Source organism: Callionymus lyra, chromosome 3 (assembly GCF_982586985.1).
Source record: "Callionymus lyra chromosome 3, fCalLyr1.hap1.1, whole genome shotgun sequence".
Taxonomy (NCBI): Eukaryota; Metazoa; Chordata; class Actinopteri; order Syngnathiformes; family Callionymidae; genus Callionymus; species Callionymus lyra.
The window spans coordinates 9,287,180-9,314,892 of NC_141820.1; the positions used below are offsets into that span (position 1 = coordinate 9,287,180).

The 27,713-nt window shown below is 37.2% G+C and overlaps 1 protein-coding gene across 1 annotated transcript in view; it reads right to left on the minus strand.

The window, feature by feature from the left end:
- Positions 1–3,190: 3,190 nt before the first annotated feature.
- Positions 3,191–27,713, minus strand: part of gabbr2 (gamma-aminobutyric acid (GABA) B receptor, 2) — a 247,522-nt gene continuing 222,999 nt past the window's right edge. Inside the window, exons 14-19 of the mRNA XM_087786379.1 lie at positions 21,227–21,337; positions 19,436–19,660; positions 19,186–19,368; positions 17,419–17,548; positions 11,176–11,293; positions 3,191–5,814 (exon numbers count right to left, since the gene is read on the minus strand). Coding sequence (XP_087642505.1) covers positions 5,649–5,814; positions 11,176–11,293; positions 17,419–17,548; positions 19,186–19,368; positions 19,436–19,660; positions 21,227–21,337 — 933 coding nt within the window. The 3' untranslated portion in view covers positions 3,191–5,648. The remainder of the gene's footprint in view (positions 5,815–11,175; positions 11,294–17,418; positions 17,549–19,185; positions 19,369–19,435; positions 19,661–21,226; positions 21,338–27,713) is intronic.

Genomic DNA, 27,713 nt, shown 5'->3' on the forward strand with positions numbered 1-27,713 from the left:
ATTCAAGTGTATCAATATATGTCTAGTATTGTCGTGTACTTGACTCTGGTGTTGTAGTATTTACAGACCACATGACTCTTGACGAAGTCGTAACTACTTTCATTTGTTTTCAAACCAAAATACGTCCAAACATCAGCTTTAAAATCAGCTGGAGTCACTGTATCCTCTCGTCCTCAGTCATCACTAGGATCTCACAGGATTTCATTCTTCCTTTAGCTGCGAAGGACGTAATGACTGCTGCCATCTAGTGGCTGAATGTTTAACTGCTTCACAAAAATGAACAAAAGCATGAATATTTGCATCTAAATTGTAAATAAAAAACAAACGGTATTATTTTTATATAAACACACTTAATTGAAATGTAAACTATAATATAGTGATTTAATAAAGATGCAGATTTATGATATCAATTGAAAGGTAAAAGAAATCAATACAGTGTTGTTGTTAATACTTTTGTATCGATATTTTCTCACAGCAGTAATATTAGTCTTTGAAAATGTGCCGCAGTAATTAAAGTCCCCTCGTGACCCCCGACCCCTGACTCCAGGTGCTGACCTCTGCGGACGTCGGAACATCTCACTGCTATTTTCAATCTCACTCCGGTGGTCGTAATGTTTACAAAGATTGATCATCGCGGCCGGGGTGAGAGGTGGTGAGAGTGACGCCCTGGAGAAGGTCAGACACACAAAGACTGACCGTCGCTCCCGCTCGAGCCTCATATTATGGGATGCACGGGTCGGTCCCTTCTCTTGGGTTCTGGTCCGTGACTCGAGCGCCGAGGCGTCGAACAGACGCTCCTCGTGCTCATCATCGTCATGTGGTGTTCGAATGCAAAGGAGGATCGATCCTGATGCCGCGAGCGTGCACGAGCACACGTGCACGAGCACACGTGCACGAGCACACGTGCACAGGCACACGTGCACAGGCGTCTGATTGGAATGCTGATGAGTCGCTCCCGTCTCTCCGTCTGCCCTTGACCACCCGACTCGAACACTGCAGGAGGTTTGAGAATCAAATATTTCTTGTATGTTTCGAGGAGAGTTGATGGTCGTCTGCAGGTTTAAGATGAATGATTGGACTGGAAACCTTTCCAGGGTGTCCCCCGTCTCTTGCCGTAGCTGGGACAGACGGACCACTGCGTATAGCATAATGAATTAGGTACTTATTGTTTGATTTATTTGATTATATACGATTATATTTACTAATATCTTCATTTGAATTTTATCCTTTTTTTATTTTTCATATTAAAATCAATTGGTTTTTTTTAATCAACTTGAAGAAATGATGTCATAAACCTGGTTAGTACACGATATATGTTTGAATAACATCATTCATTTATATATATATTTATATATATATATATATATATATTCCATATGTATTGCTTAAAAAATATAATAAAATATACATTAAATTATTATTGGTTTAATAAACTAACAAATGTTTCATTTTTGATCAATTATATATATATATATATATATATATATATATATATATATATATATATATATATATAATTATCTGTATATCTGTGTCGTTAAAAATAATCTGTATCAAATCTCAAACATTTTTAAAAATTCAATTGTTACTAATTAAATACATAGTATTTATCTAAACAATGACTTAAACTTTGAACATATTTATAAAGTGCTCGTCATAATTTACACTTTTCTTCTCAGTTTATTTTTATTTTTGTCATCCCGAGTCACTCTTATCTACTTCCTGTCTTCTTTCAACACGTCCTGATTGGTCGACTTCCACTTCCTGTTCCTGTCGCAGCTTCTCTTCCGTGGCTGTCGTCAAATAAAAGCCCAAAACTTCACTTTCAATCTTTATTTAACGATGATGTGAAAAATAAAGATTTTCAACCCAAACTATTTTTTATTGAAATGATTTTGGTTAAGTTTTGAATGATTTCAACCGATATAATAAATATTTTTTGTTTGTTTTTTTACAGTTGCATAAAAAAAAAAAGGTTTATTAAATGAAATGATATTTTTATACAAATAGTTTTACAAACCACTTAAAAAAAAAATGTTCTAAATTATTTTTTAAAATTCTTTTACATTTATTATGGTCTGGCAATGATTTTATACCAACATTTTTATATTGAATTTAAAAGACCAGGAATTACAAAATATTCAATTTTGAAAAAAGAGATTTTAATAATTGGAATTAGAATATCAAACTGTATGTGTAAAAAGAAAAAATACATTTCAGTATATTCAATTTTTTAACTTTAATTGCTACCAAAAAATGATTGTATTTCACTATAAAATCACTTAAACATGTCATTTTTTTAAACTACTTGTCATAATTTACACTTTATTCTTAGTTTTTTCTCAATTCCTGACAGGAGCTTCCAGATAAGTCGTCTTAACTTATCTTGCGTCTCCTCCCGAGTCACTCTTATCTACTTCCTGTCTTCTTTCAACACGTCCTGATTGGTCGTCTTCCACTTCCTGTTCCTGTCGCAGCTTCTCTTCCGTGGCTGTCGTCAAATAAAAGCCCAAAACTTCACTTTAAATCTTTATTTAACGATGATGTGAAAAATAAAGATTTTCAACCCAAAATATTTTTTATTAAAATGTTATTTTTTGGTTAAGTTTTAAATTATTTTTAACCTATATACCTTAAGGTTATTTTTTTACAATTAAATAAAAAAAAAGAAAGTTTATCAAATGAAAGGATTTTTATACAAATAGTTTTATAAACTCATTCCAAAAAATAGTATTATAAATTCAATTTAAATTCGTAGCCTTTTAAATTTATTATGGTCTGGCGACTCTATTATCCCAACATTTTTATATTGAATTTAAAAGACTAGGAATTAAAAAATATCCAATTTTGAAAAAAAAGTTTTACATCATTAGAATTAGAATATCAAACTGTATGTGTAAAAAGAAAAAAATATTAATTTTGAATATATTCAATTTCTTGAATTCAAAATCTATCTACTTCCTGTTTTCTTTCAACGCGTCCCGATTGGTCGTCTTCCACTTCCTGTTCCTGTCGCAGCTTCTCTTCCGTGGTCGTCAAACGATTGGCACAAAAACTTCACTTTCAATCTCACTTTATTTAACGATGATGTGAAAAATAAAGGCTTCCATGACATTCAGACAACAAAAGATTTTCACCCCCGACCCCCCCACCCCCCAACGCGACCCCCCCCCACCCACCCCGACCCCGGAAACAACACATGGCTCCGACAATTCAGGTGTTCCGAGTGTGATACTTATTTTATACAACTTTGTCATATCTATATCTGTACATAACATGGTTACAGATACTGTAAATCAAAGAAAGATCCCGGTTTAATAGTGTGAATTATCTCTTATGTAAAAATGAATGTACTTAAAAATCTCTGACATATACATATATATATTTATATATATACTGTATATAGAATTCTCTACTCTGAAAACAGTTATTGCCCATCTGGAACAAGTCGCATTAACATTTTTACTGTGTTATTTATTCAACGAACCGGACAAAAAAAAACTAAAAACGGCGAAGGATCGTCGTTGGAAATGAAATAAAAGCGCACAAAAACGAAAGTGAGGACGTTTTCAGATCCACCGGTGGAATGACAGTAACTCATGAGCCCTTGACCTACCACGATTGCATCGCAACACTTTCACCCAAAATCAACAGACCAGAATAATACGAAAAAAAAAAGTCAGGGCCACGTCAACAGAAATGTTTACCTGATGATCTGCATTTGGCATCTGGGAGTCGTTTAGAAAAAAAGAAAGAAAAGAAAGCGCCAGACGATGTTGTCGGGATCAGTCGTTGCTACTTCTGTTATTGCCCGCGGCGGTTTTTGAAGTGCTAGAACAGTAGCATCTCTGGTGGTGATGATGAGGATGAGGATGGGGGACGACGTCGTCCACGGACACTCTTGGCGTTGACCGGATCAGCAGGTAAAAAAAAAAACAACAAAAAAAACAAAATAATAATCAACGGTACGACAACGAGCGTGGGTCGGCCATGACGGTAAAAGAAAACAACAAAAAAAAGTGAATCTCTACATTAGTATTTCATGCCGTCTTGAGAAAGCCAAATACCAAATATTCCATACATGGACACCGTCGTCAGGGGTATCGGCAAGTTGTACACAATCACAGATAATGTCATATATAAAATGTGCGATTGGTTTTCCCTTCCTCGGTTTTTTTCTTCCAGAGGAAATACAAGCCTCTCGCGACAAGTCTCTCGGCCTCGGGTGGTGCCGTGTGTGGGGGGCGGAGCTTCCTTTTTCGAGGACGCCACGCCCTCTTTCGCTCAGGGGTTAACTCTACGACACGAAACCATTTACAGATGTGTTGGAGTTCGTCTGTGCCAAAAATCGTCGCCCCCTGGAGTGCGCCGCGAGTCCCGGGCAGGCTACGGTAATAAGACAAACAGGCACCGGCGCTCGACGTGGCGCCATTTTTCAGAAAAAACTTAAAACCAAGACACCGATGGTGAAAAAACAGACGCTGAGACCAAAAAAAACACCTTTTTTTTTTTTTTCCTTGTGTCTCAGATTTCGACTCCAGACGAGGAGTGTAAAAAAATACAATAAAGTAAGTAACGACGTCGTGAAGATGAACCGTTTGAGTTTCCACACAACACTGGTCGCCGAAGTGTGAGTCTGTGACGCTCGATGTTGTCGTCGCCACCGGAGGAAGAGTGTGTGCTTTTATTGGTCGTGGTCTTGGGGAGAGCCTTTTGATGGTCTTCGTAGCTTCATCCACGCCACGTGGCATGTTAGCCACCTAGCATGTTAGCCACTTAGCATGTTAGCCACTTAGCATGTTAGCCACCTAGCATGTTAGCCGCCTAGCTCCCGCCTAGTCCGCGGATATCGTGACCAATCGAGTTCGGGATCAATGTGATCCTTCCTTCAAAAGTAACCGCGACACTCTTTCGGCGCCGGACGTGCGGTGAGTAGCTCGCGGGTTGGAAACCCGTCGGTGCTGCAGGGTCGTGTCGCATGCTAACGCAAAGGAAGCCGGTTTGAAGAATCAAGTGGTGAAATGACCCCGAAAAATCCTCGTCCTTCTGAATCCACTTCCTCCTAATCTTCCTATCCAGTCCACATTTTGATCGTGAGTCCAGATTTCTTTGAGATCCTCAAATGTGTTTTCGGTCCCGAAGTCCAGCGCCACGCGGCGGCTTCTTCCTCCTTTCGGTGTCGGCGTGATGCTGGCGGGGACATCAAAAACTCCGAAATGAGGATATTTACAGGGTTTTTTTCACAGACAGATTTTGAGGTGTGTAGTCTTTGTAGATGCACCTCAAGTGGGCCACGAACGGGATGAGACGAGCGCAGACGTACGACGGGTCAGAAGCGGGTCAGAGATAGTCCGGAAGTCCTGGCTGGTCCACAACGACTGACGACTCTAGTGTGTGTGTGTGTGTGTGTCCGTGTGTGTGTGTCTGTTTAGTCGACAATGAACAAGAATATCTCACTGGGAAACACACTCGGTACCACCGGTTCCCCCCCAGTCAGGAGTTCCAAGGTGACTGGTTACGAAGGGGTGACTCGGCCCCGGGTCTCCTCCTTTCGCTCCGAGACAAAATACACAAATACGCTGATGACATCAGTCTATCTGTTGTCGTTACAAAAAGAAGTCTCCGGGGGGCGCCAGAGCGGGCCGAGCTCACAGGCCAGAGACCATGACCCGGTAGGAGGGCGGCATGTGTCTGTGGCGCGGGCTGGACCCCGGGCTGCCGTTGGGGCTGGTGCAGCTGGCGTCCACCCCCCCTATGGAGGGTAAGTAGGCGTGATGCAGGATGGGAAGCTGGAGGGAGAGTCGGCGCTGTATGCTGTGGAGAGAGAGAGAGGAGGTTGGTTAGAGTTCGGATCCGATCTGGTGGTTCCGAGGGTTCATGGGTTCCACGATACTAAGCCAGTACTTTTCAAAACTGGTGCATAAATGCTGGGAATGCATCACCTTTTGATGTTATTTGTCACAGTGTTTTTTTTCAACTGCTATGGCGCATCTGTCAAACTAGAAAGACATCTTTAAAACTCTTAACACAAAAACTATGCCTGACTTTTCATTGCTTTCCAAGTACAACAGTCGTCAAAAAAGTATTTTCACTGGTTTACACACGATGATTTAACTGCACATTTTTTTTGATGCTAACACACTTTGTTCAACAGTTAAAACACCCTCAAAAGAAAAGAATCCACATTGAAATCTTCTGAACATTATATCTTATCTTATATATTGATGGTAAAAATAAATTAAATACTCGCCCCATTGTAGGTTATTTTGTTACGATCGCTCTCCACAGAAACAGGATCTGATTATTACAGTATTCATGAGGTTTTAATCATTATTTTATTTATTATCTTTATATATTTGTTTGGTTCTAAAGCACAAACGTTCTTCATGATCATGTGCGGTTACAAAATATATTTTCAAAAATTAAAGTACAATTCAAGTGCAAATTCTACACATATATATATATATATATATGACGTAACTTTCTTTTACAATGTCAACAAGATGGCGCCCATTTAGTGTCGAAAGTGTCCATCGATCCATACTTTTGTGGGCGTTTTAGTGACAATTTAGTGTGTATGGAGCACTGCATTTACATACTAAGAATTGAGACGCACTTATGCACTAAAAATACTAAGTTTAAGTATGCAAGTATGCGATTTGAGACACACGCTGTAGTGTCGCACTACATTTTCAGACACTGCTCAGTGTGAACTCACTTAAAAATATTACGTGTAAGTGAAGAAGTGTGCAATTTTGAAGACACCACATGTATTATATGTCATTGTACAAGTTTTTCAATCGGGTTAATGTCACGTAAGGAACACCGGATTATAAAGTTGCTTTTAAAGAAAATTACAGGATTTTCAGTTACACCTTACAGTCCGAAAAGTATTGTAAATACAACGGACATTTGTGTTTTTTCGGGTCTGTTCACTTCCTATTATTTCAGAACCAGTGCAGTATCAGAATATGTTGCAAAACATACTGTATTGAGTACTGATGGTCTGATGAAGCTTCATGACACAGTGTCATTATCTTCAGAGTCCACTAGATGGTAGTGATGTGTTGATGAAGCTTCATGAAACAGTGTCATTATCTTCAGAGTCCACTAGATGGTAGTGATGTGTTGATGAAGCTTCATGAAACAGTGTCATTATCTTCAGAGTCCACTAGATGGTAGTGATGTGTTGATGAAGCTTCATGAAACGGTGTCATAATCTTCAGAGTCCACTAGATGGTAATGTTGTGTCGATGAAGCTTCATGACACAGTGTCATTATCTTTAGAGTCCACTAGATGGTAGTAATGTGTTGATGAAGCTTCATGAAATGGTGTCATAATCTTCAGAGTCCACTAGATGGTAGTGTTCTGTCGATGAAGCTTCATGACACAGTGTCATTATCTTCATAGTCCACTAGATGGTAGTGATGTGTTGATGAAGCTTCATGACACAATTTGATTATCTCCAGAGTCCACTAGATGGTAGTGATGTGTTGATGAAGCTTCATGACACAGTGTCATTATCTTCAGAGTCCACTAGATGGTAGTGATGTGTTGATGAAGCTTCATGAAACAGTGTCATTATCTTCAGAGTCCACTAGATGGTAGTGATGTGTTGATGAAGCTTCATGACACAGTTTCATTATCTTCAGAGTCCACTAGATGGTAGTGATGTGTTGATGAAGCTTCATGACACAATTTGATTATCTTCAGAGTCCACTAGATGGTAGTGATGTGTTGATGAAGCTTCATGACACAGTGTCATTATCTTCAGAGTCCACTAGATGGTAGTGATGTGTTGATGAAGCTTCATGAAACAGTGTCATTATCTTCAGAGTCCACTAGATGGTAGTGATGTGTTGATGAAGCTTCATGAAACAGTGTCATTATCTTCAGAGTCCACTAGACGGTAGTGATGTGTTGATGAAGCTTCATGACACAGTGTCATTATCTTCAGAGTCCACTAGATGGTAGTGATGTGTTGATGAAGCTTCATGACACAGTTTCATTATCTTCAGAGTCCGCTAGATGGTAGTGATGTGTTGATGAAGCTTCATGACACAGTTTCATTATCTTCAGAGTCCACTAGATGGTAGTGATGTGTTGATGAAACAGTGTCATTATCTTCAGAGTCCACTAGATGGTAGTGATGTGTTGATGAAGCTTCATGACAGTGTCATTATCTTCAGAGTCCACTAGATGGTAGTGATGTGTTGATGAAGCTTCATGACAGTGTCATTATCTTCAGAGTCCACTAGATGATAGTGATGTGTTGATGAGGCTTCATGAAACAGTGTCATTATCTTCAGAGTCCACTAGATGGTAGTGTTGTGTCGATGAAGCTTCATGACACAGTGTCATTATCTTCAGAGTCCACTAGGTTAGGTTAGGTTCAGGTTAGGTAGAACTTTATTTTATTGTTTTTCCAATTAGACACTGCAATACTAGATACTACACTAGATGGCGTCTTCTGTCTCTTTCATATTGAAACATCATTTTTTAACTGATGACGCCACCTACTGACCATTGAACAACATGACACTGTTTCATGAAGCTTCATCAACACATTGTGAGTATTTAGTTCAAACAAAGAATTCACACGTGTGTCTGCAGCAGATGACCGGACGGTCATGTTTCTCCACCTTTAGAAAAGCTACTGACATTTTTCCGATCCTCACACGACCAGAACGTTACGTCACCAAATGCTAGTTACATAAAAAAAATGAGGATCTGGAGTAATAATCTAATCTAATCTAATCCAGGGTCTCGGTCTGACGTATCGGTGTCGCCACCGCACCGCGTTCCAGTCCACTAGATGGTAATGTTGTGTCGATGAAGCTTCATGACACAGTGTCATTATCTTTAGAGTCCACTAGATGGTAGTAATGTGTTGATGAAGCTTCATGAAACGGTGTCATAATCTTCAGAGTCCACTAGATGGTAGTGTTCTGTCGATGAAGCTTCATGACACAGTGTCATTATCTTCATAGTCCACTAGATGGTAGTGATGTGTTGATGAAGCTTCATGACACAATTTGATTATCTTCAGAGTCCACTAGATGGTAGTGATGTGTTGATGAAGCTTCATGACACAGTGTCATTATCTTCAGAGTCCACTAGATGGTAGTGATGTGTTGATGAAGCTTCATGAAACAGTGTCATTATCTTCAGAGTCCACTAGATGGTAGTGATGTGTTGATGAAGCTTCATGAAACAGTGTCATTATCTTCAGAGTCCACTAGACGGTAGTGATGTGTTGATGAAGCTTCATGACACAGTGTCATTATCTTCAGAGTCCACTAGATGGTAGTGATGTGTTGATGAAGCTTCATGACACAGTTTCATTATCTTCAGAGTCCACTAGATGGTAGTGATGTGTTGATGAAGCTTCATGACACAATTTGATTATCTTCAGAGTCCACTAGATGGTAGTGATGTGTTGATGAAGCTTCATGACACAGTGTCATTATCTTCAGAGTCCACTAGATGGTAGTGATGTGTTGATGAAGCTTCATGAAACAGTGTCATTATCTTCAGAGTCCACTAGATGGTAGTGATGTGTTGATGAAGCTTCATGAAACAGTGTCATTATCTTCAGAGTCCACTAGACGGTAGTGATGTGTTGATGAAGCTTCATGACACAGTGTCATTATCTTCAGAGTCCACTAGATGGTAGTGATGTGTTGATGAAGCTTCATGACACAGTTTCATTATCTTCAGAGTCCGCTAGATGGTAGTGATGTGTTGATGAAGCTTCATGACACAGTTTCATTATCTTCAGAGTCCACTAGATGGTAGTGATGTGTTGATGAAACAGTGTCATTATCTTCAGAGTCCACTAGATGGTAGTGATGTGTTGATGAAGCTTCATGACAGTGTCATTATCTTCAGAGTCCACTAGATGGTAGTAATGTGTTGATGAAGCTTCATGACAGTGTCATTATCTTCAGAGTCCACTAGATGATAGTGATGTGTTGATGAGGCTTCATGAAACAGTGTCATTATCTTCAGAGTCCACTAGATGGTAGTGTTGTGTCGATGAAGCTTCATGACACAGTGTCATTATCTTCAGAGTCCACTAGGTTAGGTTAGGTTCAGGTTAGGTAGAACTTTATTTTATTGTTTTTCCAATTAGACACTGCAATACTAGATACTACACTAGATGGCGTCTTCTGTCTCTTTCATATTGAAACATCATTTTTTAACTGATGACGCCACCTACTGACCTCTGAACAACATGACACTGTTTCATGAAGCTTCATCAACACATTGTGAGTATTTAGTTCAAACAAAGAATTCACACGTGTGTCTGCAGCAGATGACCGGACGGTCATGTTTCTCCACCTTTAGAAAAGCTACTGACATTTTTCCGATCCTCACACGACCAGAACGTTACGTCACCAAATGCTAGTTACATAAAAAAAATGAGGATCTGGAGTAATAATCTAATCTAATCTAATCCAGGGTCTCGGTCTGACGTATCGGTGTCGCCACCGCACCGCGTTCCAGTTTGTCGCCTTCCATCCCAAAACTTTCATCTGCCGCCCGGTTCCTTCCACTCCTTTTTTCTCCGGCGCCACCTATCCCTCGCTCTTGCCTGCCTGTGATCAAACATTGATGCGTCGCGGTCTCCGGCTGTTCCTTCACTTCGCTCTATTTTCAGAGCGACTCCCGGCGTCAGGAGGAGAAGCAGCAGCAGATCACGGCTGTTACGTAAAACTCCTCATTTTCTAATCCCACAAAAAAAACCCTCTTCCTCCACATTCTCTCCATCCTGAAGGTGTCGCCCCGGACCTGATCCGTCTGGACTCCCTTAGACATGTGTGTGGGGGGGGGGGGTCTCTAAAAGATGCATGAGGTCCCCCCGTCACTGATGATGATGATGATGCCGACGCTCATCCTCATTATTTATAATAAAGAGACGAAGATTTGTCGCAGCGCGGCGACAAAAGGAATCGATCACGTGAACCCGAACACATGTGGTTGCGTGTGTTCTGCAGCATACATGTGCGTGGGTGAGAAAAGTACAGGGTCGGCACATGCTTCTTTTTTTTTTTCACTTTTTTTTTCTCCTCGCGAGGCTGCGTTGCCGGAGCAACCGTGGGAAGAGCTGCCTGCTGAGAACGTGTGACGCGATGAAGGAAAAACCTGAAGGAATAGAAAAAAGTTCTTACTGTTCCGGCGAGTTGATGTCCTCCAGGGGCCCTCGGTTGATCCTGGAAGGGTCCATGGAGCCCCACTGGCCCTGAGGCTTCTGCTCCAGGTGATTCTTCAGGATGGTCTTGTCGCCGTCTGGAACGCATGAACCATGAATGAGTTGTCTTTGAATGGCTTATGTTTTATTAAACAATTCTGAATTTGAACTATTTGTCTCAAGAACAGTCATTTTTATGATGCCGCTAGTGGACAAGCAAACAAAAATCTTACAATTTAGTGACGATGGTTGGATGAAGCTTCATGAAACCGTGTCATGTTGTTTAGAGGTCAGTAGGGGGCGCCCTCAGTTAAAAAATGATTTCTGTTTCATTATGAAAGTTGTTGAAAAGTAATGAAAAACATTTTGAGAGTGTCATCTAGTGGACTCAGAACATAATGACACTGTTTCATGAAGCTTCCTGAAACGGTGTCATGTTGTTTAGAGGTCAGTAGTGAATGAACTGATGGTTCATTGGAAAAGTTGAAAACAAAGGAAAATAGACGCCATCTAGTGGATTCTGAAAATAATGACACTGTTTCATGAAGCTTCATCAGACCATCACTCTATTTCTGACATCACATCTATTTTTGACTGACAGATTAACCGATGATTTGGTAGGAAGGTAGGTAGAACTTTATCGATCCCTCAGGAGGTCTCCTTCGGGAAATTGATTTGGGAGGAAATCGGAGTGGCTGAAGATAAACCAAGCAAGAAAATGCAGTCCTTCGTGTCACAGGCTTTAGTGTAAACCTCACAATTTGGAAGAAAAAAAACATTTCAGTGAAATGTAAATGTATACAAATTCAATTGCAATCCCTTCACAACTTGAAAAAAAGTAATAATACTTCTAATAATACTGATGTACAAAAACACAAAACAAAAAGATACTCACAGTACCTCATACTTCATGTTTCAAAAAACAACCTGGAGAAGGTAAATTTTTATTTTGTTCGGGGTAAGATTAAAAAAAACAAAACAACTATGACTTTCCTGGTTTATATTTTTTCACGTCAAATAATTTGACGGGAAGTAAGCAAAAACAAAAAAAAATCACAATTTATCAAGAAAAGTCAAACTTTCAATATAGAAAACTGGCAACTAAACAACAAATATACTTTTAACTTGTTCTTGTATTTACTTTTAAACTTACTTACTGTAAATTATTTTTTTTTACTTCAAAATATCAACATTTGGGACGTTGCAATCTTTAAAACACCAAATCAGCTGTTTTGATTGACAGCTGGCTGATCCAACTATAAAGGCGTGGCTTAAGAAAAAGAAAACGGCCCATTGGTTCATTTACTAATTACTAAAAGGTTCAATCTTCTCTGATTTACATAGTTTTCTGTGACCGTGTAGTGTCAATAAAGTTGTAAATGTACTTGTATTAACAGAATCAAACATTATATTTAAGTCTAATATACTCTTTGTTCTTCTGTGAACCAGTAGAAGAAGGACAGAGCAGGAAGTAGAAGAAGGACAGATCAGGAAGTAGAAGAAGGACAGATCAGGAAGTAGAAGAAGGACAGATCAGGAAGTAGAAGAAGGACAGATCAGGAAGTAGAAGAAGGACAGATCAGGAAGTAGAAGAAGGACAGATCAGGAAGTAGAAGAAGGACAGAGCAGGAAGTCGAAGAAGGACAGAACACAAAGAAGAAGAAGTGATGTGTCTCAAATCACATACTACTCTTAGTATACTAGAAGTTCGTATGCATCAGTTTAGTGTACATACTAACCAGTACGCAAATTCTCCACGGATAGTATGTCTCAAATCAAACACTGCTGCTACACACTAACCGGAGATCACATGACAGCTTCTTCTTCTACTTCTATTTAACGATGTTTCAACCAGCTGTTTGAACGCTATCGCCACCTGCTGGCAGCACGTATTGCAACTTTGGAAAAAGAAATAAAGAAAAAATATGAGAATCTAAATAATCGCGAGATATTTAAGCTGGTATCAGCAGCGAAGACGTGTTTATCCTCCTACTGCTGCTGAAAATGCACCTGTAAGTATATGTATATATATGCATTTATATATGACGTAACTTCCGTTTAAAACGTCACTAAGATGGCGGCTGTTTAGTATGGTTAGTGTCCATCGAACCATGCTCAGTTTTGTGGGCGTGTTAGTACGCCAATTTAGTGTGCATGGCGCACTCAATTTCGCATACTAAGAATTGAGACGCACTAACGCACTAAAAATACTAACTTTTAGTACGCTAGTATGCGATTTGAGACACAGCACAGGAAGTAGAAGGACAGAGCAGGAAGTAGAAGAAGGACAGAGCAGGATGTAGAAGAAGGACAGAGCAGGAAGTAGAAGAAGGACAGAGCAGGAAGTAGAAGAAGGACAGAGCAGGAAGTAGAAGGACAGAGCAGGAAGTAGAAGAAGGACAGAGCAGGAAGTAGAAGAAGGACAGAGCAGGAAGTAGAAGGACAGAGCAGGAAGTAGAAGAAGGACAGAGCAGGATGTAGAAGAAGGACAGAGCAGGAAGTAGAAGAAGGACAGAGCAGGAAGTAGAAGAAGGACAGAGCACGAAGTAGAAGGAGGACAGAGCAGGATGTAGAAGAAGGACAGAGCAGGAAGTAGAAGGAGGACAGAGCATGATGTAGAAGAAGGACAGAGCAGGATGTAGAAGAAGGACAGAGCAGGATGTAGAAGAAGGACAGAGCAGGATGTAGAAGAAGGACAGAGCAGGATGTAGAAGAAGGACAGAGCAGGATGTAGAAGAAGGACAGAGCAGGAAGTAGAAGAAGGACAGAGCAGGAAGTAGAAGAAGGACAGAGCAGGAAGTAGAAGGACAGAGCAGGAAGTAGAAGGAGGACAGAGCAGGATGTAGAAGAAGGACAGAGCAGGATGTAGAAGAAGGACAGAGCAGGAAGTAGAAGAAGGACAGAGCAGGATGTAGAAGAAGGACAGAGCAGGATGTAGAAGAAGGACAGAGCAGGAAGTAGAAGAAGGACAGAGCAGGATGTAGAAGAAGGACAGAGCGGGAAGTAGAAGAAGGACAGAGCAGGATGTAGAAGAAGGACAGAGCAGGATGTAGAAGAAGGACAGAGCAGGAAGTAGAAGAAGGACAGAGCAGGAAGTAGAAGAAGGACAGAGCAGGATGTAGAAGAAGGACAGAGCAGGATGTAGAAGAAGGACAGAGCAGGATGTAGAAGAAGGACAGAGCAGGAAGTAGAAGAAGGACAGAGCAGGAAGTAGAAGAAGGACAGAGCAGGAAGTAGAAGGACAGAGCAGGAAGTAGAAGAAGGACAGAGCAGGAAGTAGAAGAAGGACAGAGCAGGAAGTAGAAGGACAGAGCAGGAAGTAGAAGGAGGACAGAGCAGGAAGTAGAAGAAGGACAGAGCAGGAAGTAGAAGGACAGAGCAGGAAGTAGAAGAAGGACAGAGCAGGATGTAGAAGAAGGACAGAGCAGGAAGTAGAAGAAGGACAGAGCAGGAAGTAGAAGAAGGACAGAGCACGAAGTAGAAGGAGGACAGAGCAGGATGTAGAAGAAGGACAGAGCAGGAAGTAGAAGGAGGACAGAGCATGATGTAGAAGAAGGACAGAGCAGGATGTAGAAGAAGGACAGAGCAGGATGTAGAAGAAGGACAGAGCAGGATGTAGAAGAAGGACAGAGCAGGATGTAGAAGAAGGACAGAGCAGGATGTAGAAGAAGGACAGAGCAGGAAGTAGAAGAAGGACAGAGCAGGAAGTAGAAGAAGGACAGAGCAGGAAGTAGAAGGACAGAGCAGGAAGTAGAAGGAGGACAGAGCAGGATGTAGAAGAAGGACAGAGCAGGATGTAGAAGAAGGACAGAGCAGGAAGTAGAAGAAGGACAGAGCAGGATGTAGAAGAAGGACAGAGCAGGATGTAGAAGAAGGACAGAGCAGGAAGTAGAAGAAGGACAGAGCAGGATGTAGAAGAAGGACAGAGCAGGAAGTAGAAGAAGGACAGAGCAGGATGTAGAAGAAGGACAGAGCAGGATGTAGAAGAAGGACAGAGCAGGATGTAGAAGAAGGACAGAGCAGGATGTAGAAGAAGGACAGAGCAGGATGTAGAAGAAGGACAGAGCAGGATGTAGAAGAAGGACAGAGCAGGAAGTAGAAGAAGGACAGAGCAGGATGTAGAAGAAGGACAGAGCAGGATGTAGAAGAAGGACAGAGCAGGATGTAGAAGAAGGACAGAGCAGGATGTAGAAGAAGGACAGAGCAGGATGTAGAAGAAGGACAGAGCAGGAAGTAGAAGAAGGACAGAGCAGGATGTAGAAGAAGGACAGAGCAGGAAGTAGAAGAAGGACAGAGCAGGATGTAGAAGAAGGACAGAGCAGGATGTAGAAGAAGGACAGAGCAGGATGTAGAAGAAGGACAGAGCAGGATGTAGAAGAAGGACAGAGCAGGAAGTAGAAGAAGGACAGAGCAGGAAGTAGAAGAAGGACAGAGCAGGATGTAGAAGAAGGACAGAGCAGGATGTAGAAGAAGGACAGAGCAGGATGTAGAAGAAGGACAGAGCAGGAAGTAGAAGAAGGACAGAGCAGGAAGTAGAAGGACAGAGCAGGAAGTAGAAGGAGGACAGAGCAGGAAGTAGAAGGAGGACAGAGCAGGAAGTAGAAGGAGGACAGAGCAGGATGTAGAAGAAGGACAGAGCAGGAAGTAGAAGAAGGACAGAGCAGGAAGTAGAAGAAGGACTGAGCAGGAAGTAGAAGAAGGACAGAGCAGGAAGTAGAAGAAGGACTGAGCAGGAAGTAAAAGAAGGACAGAGCAGGAAGTATAAGGAGGACAGGAAGTGTCTTGAGGAGAGAGAGACACGAGACGAGTGATGTGCAGCGAGAGAAACGAGGGAAGAACTCATTAAAGTTTGTTGTAACATGTTCAACTTCCTCATCAGGCTCCGACGGCTTCATTAGTCTGAGAACAGAGAGAATCACCGTCACGCTGTCGGAATAACGATGCAAAGTGACGCTCGGATGAAACCGTCGGCTGATTCTATTGGACGCGGAAACTTCCTGCACGTCCTGATTTAGACTCTTGTTCTTCTCCTGGTTCAAACATGGCGTCAGAACCTTGATCCACTTGTTTCAGGAAGACACTTGACGGTTCCTATGTTCTCACTAAGGTGATAAGGTTTACTCCGGGAACTCCGTTTCCTCCCACGGTTCAAAAAACATACAGAACTATAATATTTCTCTAGGTGTGAGCAGGCTGGCGTCCTGTCCAGGGTGTCCCCCGCCTCTCGCCCTGGGTATTTTTATTCACTTTATTTTACGTTATTTAATTATTATTTGAATAATGTTTTTAAATAATATTTTTCAATACCTTTATTCTAATAACTTTATTATAATTATTTAGTCATTACTTATTTTAATAATTTTGCACAGACGTGTCGTTTTATTTACTTTTTTAATAACTTTTTTAAAAATTATTTAAATTATTTAAATTATTTACTTATTTTTTATTTTAATAATGTTGTACAGATGTGTTGTTTAAAAGTTTTTCAATACCTTTATTTTAATTAGTTAAATGATTAACTTATTTATTATTTTAATAATGTTGCACAGACTTCGTTTAAATAAAGTTTTTCAATACCTTTATTCTATTAACTTTATTTAATTATTTAGTCATTTATTATTTTAATATTTTTGTACAGACTTGTTGTTTAAATAAAGTTTTTCAATAAAAATTATAATAACTTTATTTTCATCACTTTTAAAATTGTATTTAAATTATTATTTACTTACTTATTATATATTATTTGTGACCCTGGTCTGGAAAAGCGCTATATAAATAAATATTACTTACTAACTTACTTAATTATTTTATATATATTATATTACACTTATTATTTTAATTGTGTTGTACAGACGTTTATGTGTGTTTCTGTTACATTTAGAATTTAAGAATATAATATATAGAGAAATAAAAAATGAAACATATATAATGCAGTTATTTTTAAATATATTTCCATGTTATTTTATTTCACAGTAATAATATTTCATTAATTAAGGATGTTATTATTACACTTTAATTATTATTTTCTAAAAACATTTTAGTATAATTACCAGAAAAGTTTCTTACCATTTAATATTTATTTCTTTTAAGAATGTTATGAAAAGAATGTTGAAAATATTTGGTTAACTCTTGACATATTGAGTCATAAATCATAAATATAGTATAAAATATAGTAAAATGAAATAAAAGAAGCTCAATCGTACAACAATCTCTCCGGACTCACCTTTTCCGTCCGTGAAGTTGCGTATACTGAGGATGTTGTTGGCGTCGGGATAGTTGTTCTGCTTGATGTACGGAGTTTTCTCCGGCGTGTCCTGGAGCTGCATCGTCACTTCCTCCAGCTCCTTGTCCAGCTGCGGTGAATAAAGAAACTTTATTGAGAGCAACACAGTGACATCACAGTCTCATTGTTAGAAATCAAAGTTTGTGTTAAACTAAAAGTTGTCCTGTTTTTGTTTGTGAAGTTTACTGTACTTTGTGGTTTTGTAGTTTTGTTCAACGTGTTGCTTTTGTTGTTGTGTAATTGTGTTTAGCATTATTTTTTGTAGTTTTGCTGTTGTGTTTAACCATCATTTTTTTGGTTTCATTGTTGTGTTTAACATTTAGTTTTTGTGTTTTCTTGTTCAACATTTTGTTTTTGTGTATGTTGTTGTGTTTTACATTTCGTTTTTGCGGTATCGTTGTTGTTATCATTTATTTCTTGTGGTTTTGACGTTGTGTTTAACATTTATTTGTGGGTTTGTTGTTGTGTTTAACATTTAGTTTTTGTGTTTTCTTGTTCAACATTTAGTTTTTGTGTTTGTTCTTGTGTTTTAAATTTATTTTTTCAGTTTTGTTGTTGTATTCAACATTTATGTTTGTGGCTTTTTTGCTGTGTTTAACATTTAGTTTTAGTGTTTATTTGTTGAGTTTAACATTCTTTTTTTGTAGCTGCTTGTTTAACATTTTGTATTTGTTGTTGTGATCAATCTTTAGTTGATGCTTTTGTTTTTGTGTTAATTTTTGGGTTTGTTGTAGTGTCTAATGTTGAGTTTTTGTGTTTAACATTTTGTCTCGTAGTTTTGTTGTTGTACTTAACATTTTGTGTAATAATCATCTTTTTTTTCTGTTTTTTTATTGTGTTTTAACATTTAGCTTTTGTTGTTGTGTTTCACATTTAGTTTTTCTGGTTTCGTTGAATTTAATGTTTATATTTAATGTTTATTTTATATAGTTGTTGTGTTTAAAATTCAGGTTTTGTAGTTTCTTGTTTAACATATTGTGTTTATAGTTGTGTTCAATATTTAGTTGTTTTGTTTAATGTTTTTTATTTGTTTAGTTGTTGTGTTTAACATTCAGGTTTTGTAGTTTCTCGTTTAACATGCTGTGTTTATTGTTGTGTTCAATATTTAGTTGTTGTGTTTAATGTTTTCCATTTGTTTAGTTGTTGTGTTTAACATTCAGGTTTTGTGGTTTCTCGTTTAAAATATTGTGTTTATTGTTGTGTTCAATATTTAGTTGTTGTGTTTAATGTTTTCCATTTGTTTAGTTGTTGTGTTTAACATTCAGGTTTTGTGGTTTCTCGTTTAAAATATTGTGTTTATAGTTGTGTTCAATATATAGTTGTTTTGTTTAATGTTTTTTATTTGTTTAGTTGTTGTGTTTAACATTCAGGTTTTGTGGTTTCTCGTTTAAAATATTGTGTTTATAGTTGTGTTCAATATTTAGTTGTTTTGTTTAATGTTTTCTATTTGTTTAGTTGTTGTGTTTTTTCACAACCTTTCATGCTGAGTAATCTGTTCTTGTTTATCATGTGTTGCCTCCAAATAATTATTTGTTACTTTGTGTGTGTTTTGTTTTTGAAATTGTCGTCATCTCACATCGATCACAAAGAATTGTGTTTAATAATTCACTATTGTGTGTTTGCTGGTGTGTTAAGTCTAAACCGTGGTTGACAGTTTTGTTGTGACTCTGGAGTATACGTTGTGTTGTTGTGAGTCACGTGACTAACCTCTGTGATCCTCATGCGCAGCCGGTGGTTGTCGGTCTGAAGCCCGTCCAGCCGCGAGGTGTTGGCCTGGTTGACGCTGGTCACGGACGTGGACGTCTTGGAATCTTCCTTCTTCTGGTTCTGGGTGAACTTCAACCGGCGGTTCTGCGTGGCGGCGTCAGGGTTGGTCCTCATGGTGATGAACTGTGGAACAGAGAAGGATCACATGACGTCACACGACGCCCAGGAAGGAAGGAAGGTCTGGACCCACCTTGGGCACGAAGACCAGGCAGAGGGTGATGGTGCTGCAGAAGATGATGACCAGGGCCACGATGCAGAACTGCACGTTGGGCTGGTCCCGGGTCAGGAAGGACACGGCGGCGCCGATGATGCACATGATGCCCACGTTGTAGACGCTCATGCCGATGTACTTGCTGTCGTTGAGCGCCGGGATGCTGACGTTCCTCGTCTCCCAGGCCAGGAAGCAGCCGAACAGCTGCAGGAGAAGAACATGGAGTCTTGGATGAAGATGTTTCACTTCTCGGTGAACTCTCACAATCTTACGCTTATTTAACCGAAGACGATTCATTTTTAATGCCGAGAGAAAACAATTGGAGTTTTTTCTTCTTGGATGAGTTTAGTTTGAGCCAAAAATATCAAAATCTTGCAAAAGACTGAAGCGACCGTTGAACGACCACGACTTTTACTTCAATATTATGACTCACAGATTCCACTGTTAAATATTTTAAATTTAAAGCTCATTCATTCATTTTAGCTTCACCTTCCATATGTTTTCGAAAAACTATTTGTTAACTCTTAGTTTTTAATCTTCTATCATCAAGTTAGTCACACACTGTGTTTTAATCTTGATTATCCTTTTTTTTTAATAACAATTGTTGTTATTTTCTTCTTAAAAGGTCATAAATTGTTTTTTGTTTAACATTTTTTTGTGTTTAAGTGTAGTTTTTGTGTTTTGTCATTGTGTATAACATTTAGTGTTTTTGATGTTGTTAATGTTGTATATTAAATTTAGTCTTTCCAGTTTTGTTGTTGTGCTCAACATTAAAACTAAACATAACAATCAAATCACAAAATAATTTGTTTTTGTTGTTGTGTTTACCATAGTTTTAGTGTTTTTTTTGTTGTGTTCAACATTTAGTTTGTTAAGGTTTTGTTTAACGTTTAGTTTATGTGTTTTGATGTTGTGATTAACATTGTGTTTGAGGTTTTGTTTAATATTTACCGTAGTTTTTGTGGTGTAGTTGTGTGTTTAAAGTTTAGTTTGTGTTTTGATTTTGTGTTTAAATTTAGTTTTTGCATTTTTGTGTTTTCAATTTAGTTTTTGTGTTTTGTTGTTCAACATTTGGTTTTTGTTTAATATTTGTAGTAGTATTTTTCTTTAGTTTAATGTTTAGTTTATGTGTTTTCATGTTGTGATTAACATTTCTTTTTTGTGTTTTGTTTTTGTGCTTAACATTTAAACTAAATGTTTAAACTAAATGTTAAGTACAACAATCAAATAACAAAATAATCTGTGTTTAACATAGTTTTAGTGTTGTTTTTTTTGTATTTAAGAGTTAGCTTTTGAGGTTTTGTTTAATATTTACCATAGTTTTTGCGGTGTAGAGATCTAACATCTTGTTTTGGGGTTTTGTTTCGTCTCCTGATACAGTGTCTGGTTCTGCTCAAGGTTTCTGCCTGTTGAAAGGAATCCTTTCTCTTGAATGTCACTCATCTAGATTGACATTAATATAAATGTGTTCTCCGCCGTAAGAGAGCGACATCTAGTGGTCTTTCAAAAATAAACACACTGTATCTTGAAACCTCATCAACTGTATCATGAAGCCTCATCGACACATCACTACTTTAAATCCTTAAAAATCAACTTTCTATTACATTTGGTGTCTCGCAGTTTTCGTCGTCATCTTCACCAGCAGACGATTCACCAGATTAAACATGACATTAATATTTTGTCATGTGATCCATCAAACGTCTGATGTGATAAATATAAGTGCGTCTGTCCATCATCACTTGACTTGAGGCACAACAACAGGACTCTCACCATGAGGAGGCCCTTGTAGGCGTAGACGATGCCGAGCCATATAGTCATGTGGGTGTTTTCACAGTGTTCCAGGAAGGGTCGGATGGCGATGTCGCGACCTTGAGGGTCGGCCTGTTCAAAACACAAGGAGAGCAAAGAGTCGTCGGTTAATAACAATATAAAAAAGTTTGATAAGAAAATGTACAGGAGACACGTCGAACAGTAAAGGATAGGTGTGTATTGGAAAGAATCTGTTGATACGATGTGTATCACGATACAGGGTTTAACGATCAGATACGTTGCGATACTGTAGTAACAAGGATATATGTGTAGTATTGTCCAGTACTTGACTCTGGTGTTGTAGTATTTACAGACCACATGACTCTTGACGACGTCGCTTTCATTTGTTTTAAAACGAAAATATGTCCAAACATCAGCTTTAAAAGTTCCACTGTATCCTCTCGTCCTCAGATATCAGATCTTGCGAGAATTCATTCTTGCTTTAGTGTTTGGAGGATGTAATCCTTCTTCTTAATAAAACAAAAAAAAAAATCGAATAGTTTGACAATATATAAATTAATGATAAAATAAACATGATTATATTTTGTGTGGTTTTGTCTTGAACATTACTTTTTTGTATTTTCTTGTTGTGTTTACAATGTATTTTTCATGGTATTGTTTTTGTGTTTCACATTTAGTGTCTGTTGTAGTGTATTTGTGTTAAACATTTAGTTTTTAAAGGACATTTGTTTCCCCTCAATGTCGCCCATCTTGATTGACATTAATATCAATCTAATCTAAAAAAAACAAAACATCAGGAAATGGACACAAAAGTCAAATTTAAAAAACTTACAATCAAGAAAACTGCCCTGAAATTTCGTTATTTCATTTTGAAACCAAAAAAGCCTAAAAAGCTTTGGGATTCGACTGTATCCTCTCGTCCTCAGTGATCGCCGGGATTTCATTCTTCCTTTAGCTGCAGAGGACGTAATGACTGCTGCCATCTAGTGGCTGGACGTTTAATTGCAACACAAAAAATGAACAAACGCTGTGAACATTTGTTCATTGTAAATAAAATAAAATAAAATGTTTTCATTTTTTAATGCACACTTATTATAAGGAAATATGATGAATATATGTAATGAAATACAAACCATAAACAAATCTTATTGATTATTTAACAGTGTTTGAAAATGATTGTGAAAACAAACATCAATATTTTCTCAAACAGCACTATTTTGATCTCACTCTTCCTCTGGACCTCAGACCTAATGAGGCAACTCTGTGATTTACTTCTCAACCCTCCCTTGTTTCTGCCGACATCAGCAGTCCTGGGCGACACCACGACCCGCGGCCATTAAGTTTGACCTGCACTGGCCCCCGGGAGGCTGGGAAAAGTCTTTAATAAAGGATCTGGATCTGAGCAAACATGAATCCGTGTGGTTTGTACGTATTGAGATGTTCGGCTCGTAATTGAACATATGCTGCGAAGACTTTAACGAAACCGTTAATGAGACTCGACTCCTGCAGCAAAACATAAACGCTGTTTTTTCAACGTTTTTATTCAGAATATACATTTTTTGGGAAGATTTTTTTTTTTTTTTAACTTTTAGTTCATCTCTGAATAATTGTAATAATAATAATAATAATAATTAATTGTCATGATCTCAATATAAAATGTTTGTTTTTATATAAATAAAAGAAGCCTTTTTTCGTCACTGTTTACATTGACACTAGCATTTAGTTCAACGCTACAGGTGGTCTGTGATCTACTTGCTCACTGCAGTTTGCCATTGGTGGAAATTTTGCTTCAGTTTTTATGGTGTTTTCGTCACACTGAAAATTAATCTGTATCAACCTGATCGTTTTTTTTAAGTTACAATTTTGTTTGTTATGTTGTTATGTATATATATATATATATGTAGAGAGAGAGACGATATGACACCGCGGACTGGAACCAGAAAGCTTAATTTGTTGCTATTGGAGTTTCTCACTGATTGGTTCCACCCACATATATTTATATATATATATATATACAGACCACATCCATCCATCCATCCATCCATCCATCCATCCATCCATCCATCCATCCATCCATCCATCCATCCATCCATCCATCCATCCATCCATCCATCCATCCATCCATCCATCCATCCATCCATCCATCCATCCATCCATCCATCCATCCATCCATAAAACCCAACATGGAGTTTGGATGATCTGACACCACGGACTGGAACCGGGGGAGAACTTCATAGATACAAATACAAACAGAAGTAACACAGTTGTTGATGATTTTTCTCGGCAACATCTCACATCCATCCCTGCAGGTAAATAATCCCACAAATCACCGACTTACTCTTTCTGAAAGTCGGACGCTCAACGGTTACTATGGCAACAGAGGAAGCAGAGCCGCGTTCTTCTGAAACCCTCGAAACTTAATTATTTATGATCGTAACAAGGCTTCATGTAAGGATCCACTTCCTGCTACCAGCGTTTCTGTGACATTACTTTGAATTCCACATTCTTTTTGACTTATCAAAAAAAAAATAGGAGAATCAGTACTTTTTCTCAAGAGCCAATCAGGAACGACGACGGAGGAAAGTGGGGCAAACGATGACGCACAAAAGATGATTATAGTTTAGAGACGAGGAGAAGGAACTCTTACAGGATTTGACATTTGAATGGGAAGTTGCAGAAATATACTGTAAATATAATTCATACAATTGTTTAAATCTGGATTTTTTTTACTATTTTGTTGAACTATTTACGTTGTGACTAGTTAGCGACTACGTTAACAGTCCTTCCTGATTAACAAGATTAAAAATAAATTGTTGTCTCTATCACTGAACCATTAGAAACTGCATTATATATTTTTTTTAATTAAGAAGAAATTATTCAAAAATGTGTATATTTAAAGGTTGAATTTTATTTTTAAATAATTGAATTAAAAGGTTTAAATATTTTCAGAATGAAAGTTTTTTTTTTTACACAGTTTTATATTCTTATTCTAATAATTAAAAACAAATGTTGGTAAGATAGTCTTAAAATTCAATATTTTTTCCAATTCATAGCCTCTTCCATTAAAAATGGTCTGGTTGCACAATTTAAATTCAATTAAAAAAGGTTACAATATGAAAAATGTTTGAATTTATAACATTTACTTTTTAAGAATTATAACATCAAACCTTTTTTGTAAAAATAAATATTATGAATTTCGAAAATATTCAAATTTTTAATAGAATTATTTAAAAGAAATAATAACAATAATAAAAATAAATACTAAAAAATGTTTTTTTAATCTGTAACAATCAACGAGGAGAAAAAAAACAGACAAAGAGTTCAGATGATCTGACACCACGGACTGGAACGAAGAAATCAAACTTTCAATACATAAATTATTCAATTAAAATATTAAATCAAATAATAATTCAATACTTAAAAATAAATGAAGAAATTTCAACATTTGAAATGTTAAATTGAATTGTTCAATTTGGTGAAAGTTAACTATTTATTAGAAAAAAATCCCAAAAAGGTCTCAATCAAGCGGGAGAAAAAAACACAAAGGCTTCGGATGATCTGACACCACGGACTGGAACGAGGATCTTATTAAGTTGCTGCAGGAGTCGATCACTGATCGGTTCCGCCTGGATGTAATTTTTTTCTCAAAAGAAAAAGAGGTAAAAGAAAGATGGACAAAAGAATGGAAGCCTAACCAAAAAGAACATGACAAACAGTTGTAAAAATATTTCGAAGTTGTACCATATGATCTATAATATATATATTATTTTAAAAAATAACACAATAATGTGATACAAACTTGAAAAAATGATAACGTGTCTTGGCATGTGCCTAATATTCGAAAATATTCCAATTTTGAAGACAATTATTATAAATAAAATATAATAGTAATAAATAAATAAAAAATAATAAAATAAATCTATACCTGTAACGTGACGTTAAAATAAAGTCTTGAATCCACTGGGATCAAATAAATAAAAAAGTTGACATACTGAAAGTTAACTATTTATTACTAACAAATGAAAACCAAAAGAGCTCACTGAACCAAGAGGAAAAAAACCCACAAAGGGTTTGGAGGATCTGACACCACGGACTGGAACGAGGAACTTAATGAGCTGCTGCTCAAGCTGATCACTGTCATTGAAAAAAGTATAGGAAAGATGGACAAAAGAATGGAAGCCTAACGAAAAAAAGAACATGAAAAATAGTTGTACAAATATTTTGACGTTCCACCATTTGATCTTTAATATATATATATTATTAAAAAAAAATAACACAATAATGGGATACAAACTTAAAAAAAAAGTATTACATGTGTCTTGGCATCAACTGGTTTGGAGAAAACCTGTAATTTTTCTTTCTTTGACGAACACATTTTCCAACAAGTTTTCGGTGGTTCCGGACGAGAGACCTCCTCAGAAATAAGTTCTAACTCGAGACCACATTCTTCACCAGAACTCGCTGCATTGTCGCAGCTTCAAGAAAAACTCGTGTCGCAAACAACACAAACGATGGAGCAAAACGAGATATAATGCTTATTAGCCTCGGCTCTCTATCGCGGGGAAGCAGACTTTTTGCTTTTCTTTTTTTTTTTTTTTACGCGGGAAAAGCTGTCTGGGGAGTTGCCAGGCAACAGGACCGGAGGCGGGAGACGGTGGCGCCGATAGTGGCCTCGCTCGCCCGTCATTTCTCACAGCATTAGCTTCCGAACGGATCGCTCTGGAGGGACGGCGATCAGGAGTGATGGTCCACGGAGAGGTGGAGGAGATGAGACGGAGAGAGGGACTCAATGGAGGGTGGGACGGACGAGGAGGCGGGACGGGAAGATGGATCTGTCCCATAACGCTCAGACAAAGAAGAAGTCAGAGTGAATAACCTCACACTTCAGGTGCTTGGAAACATCCGTAGATGTTTTCAAAATCTATCTTTATCTAACTATCTCGTTTTTTTTTCAACTCTAAATATTAAAGTCAATGTATATTAAAGTAAATCAGTGCCAGAATAATTAATGGTTGAATTTATACATTTCAAATGAAACTTTTGAATTGAATTATAAATAAAATAAATTCTATATTAAAATAATTAATTTGTTTTCCTTGAGTTATTTAATTTAAAAATATATGTTTTTGAAATTATTTTTTCTTCATAGAATTTGATATTTTAATTCCAGTAATTTTACATTTCATTCATTTTTCTGGATTCAATATTTTTTTTTTAAATCGAAGCCTTTTTCAATTCAATATAATAAAATTCTCGATCAACATCAGGAACATAAAATGAAAAAAAAAAACTGAATCAGTCAGAAACTTGATTCAAATTTTTTAATGCAAAAATGGATCACAACGCGAGTCATCATCATGTCTATAAAAAACACGTACATTCAAGTGTAATTTTTTTTCTTTTATCTGAAAATTGAACAATTTAATTTATTTATTCTTCTTTATTTATTTTGTTTTTAAGTATTGAATGATCATTTTATCTTATATTCGAATGGAATCATTTATGTATTAAAAGATTGTTGTTGTTTTTTTTAGATAAATTCATAAAAAAATTGTAATATTTTATTTTCAAACTATTCGTCATGTTCTTTTTTTTTTAGCTAGACTTCCATTTTGTTTGTTCATCTTTCTTTTACCTCTTTTTCTTTTGAGAGAAAATTACATCTGGACTAAAACCAATCAGTGATCGACTACTACAGCAACTAATTAAGTTCCTCGTTCCAGTCCGTGGTGTCAGATCGTCTGAACCCTTTGTATGTTTTCTCTCCTGGTTGATTGAGGCCTTTTTGGGGATTTTTTTGTAATACATAGTTAATTTTTACCAAATTTAGCAATTGAATTTAACATTTCAAATGCTAAAACTTCTTCATCTATTTTTAAGTATTGAATTATTATTTTATTTAATATTTGAATTGAATAATTTATGTATTGAAAGTGTGATTTCTTTTTAGATAAATTCATAGAAAAATTGTTATATTTTAAAATGTAAGTAATTCTTTACACATTTTGTTTTTCTAATTCTAATAATATATACTGTAAATGTATTATTTTTATTTTTATTAATCTTTTAACTTGTAGCATTTTAAAATTCAGTAATGTCCTGCAGAACTAACTATTATACCAACATTTATATATTGAATTTAAAATGCTAACTAATGTATTAAAATGCTAAATAATGTAAAATATACATTTATTGGAATTAGAATATCAATCTCTATTTAAAATATTTCAAAAAAGTAGATTTTTCTTGTTAAACTATAGAAAAATAAATCACCTATTCAATCAAAAATATGTTTCAATTTAGTTGAATTTAGTTCATTTAATTTAAAGTGATTTAAGTCAAATATTGATAAACAACAACATTTGAAAATGTTCAATTTCACGACTTATATTCCGATGACACTGATTTCCTCCCACATGCAAACATCATGGGATGTAATAAGAAGGTTGTCAAGAGTCTCCTGAGCTGAAAGTGCTGCAGGGTTTGG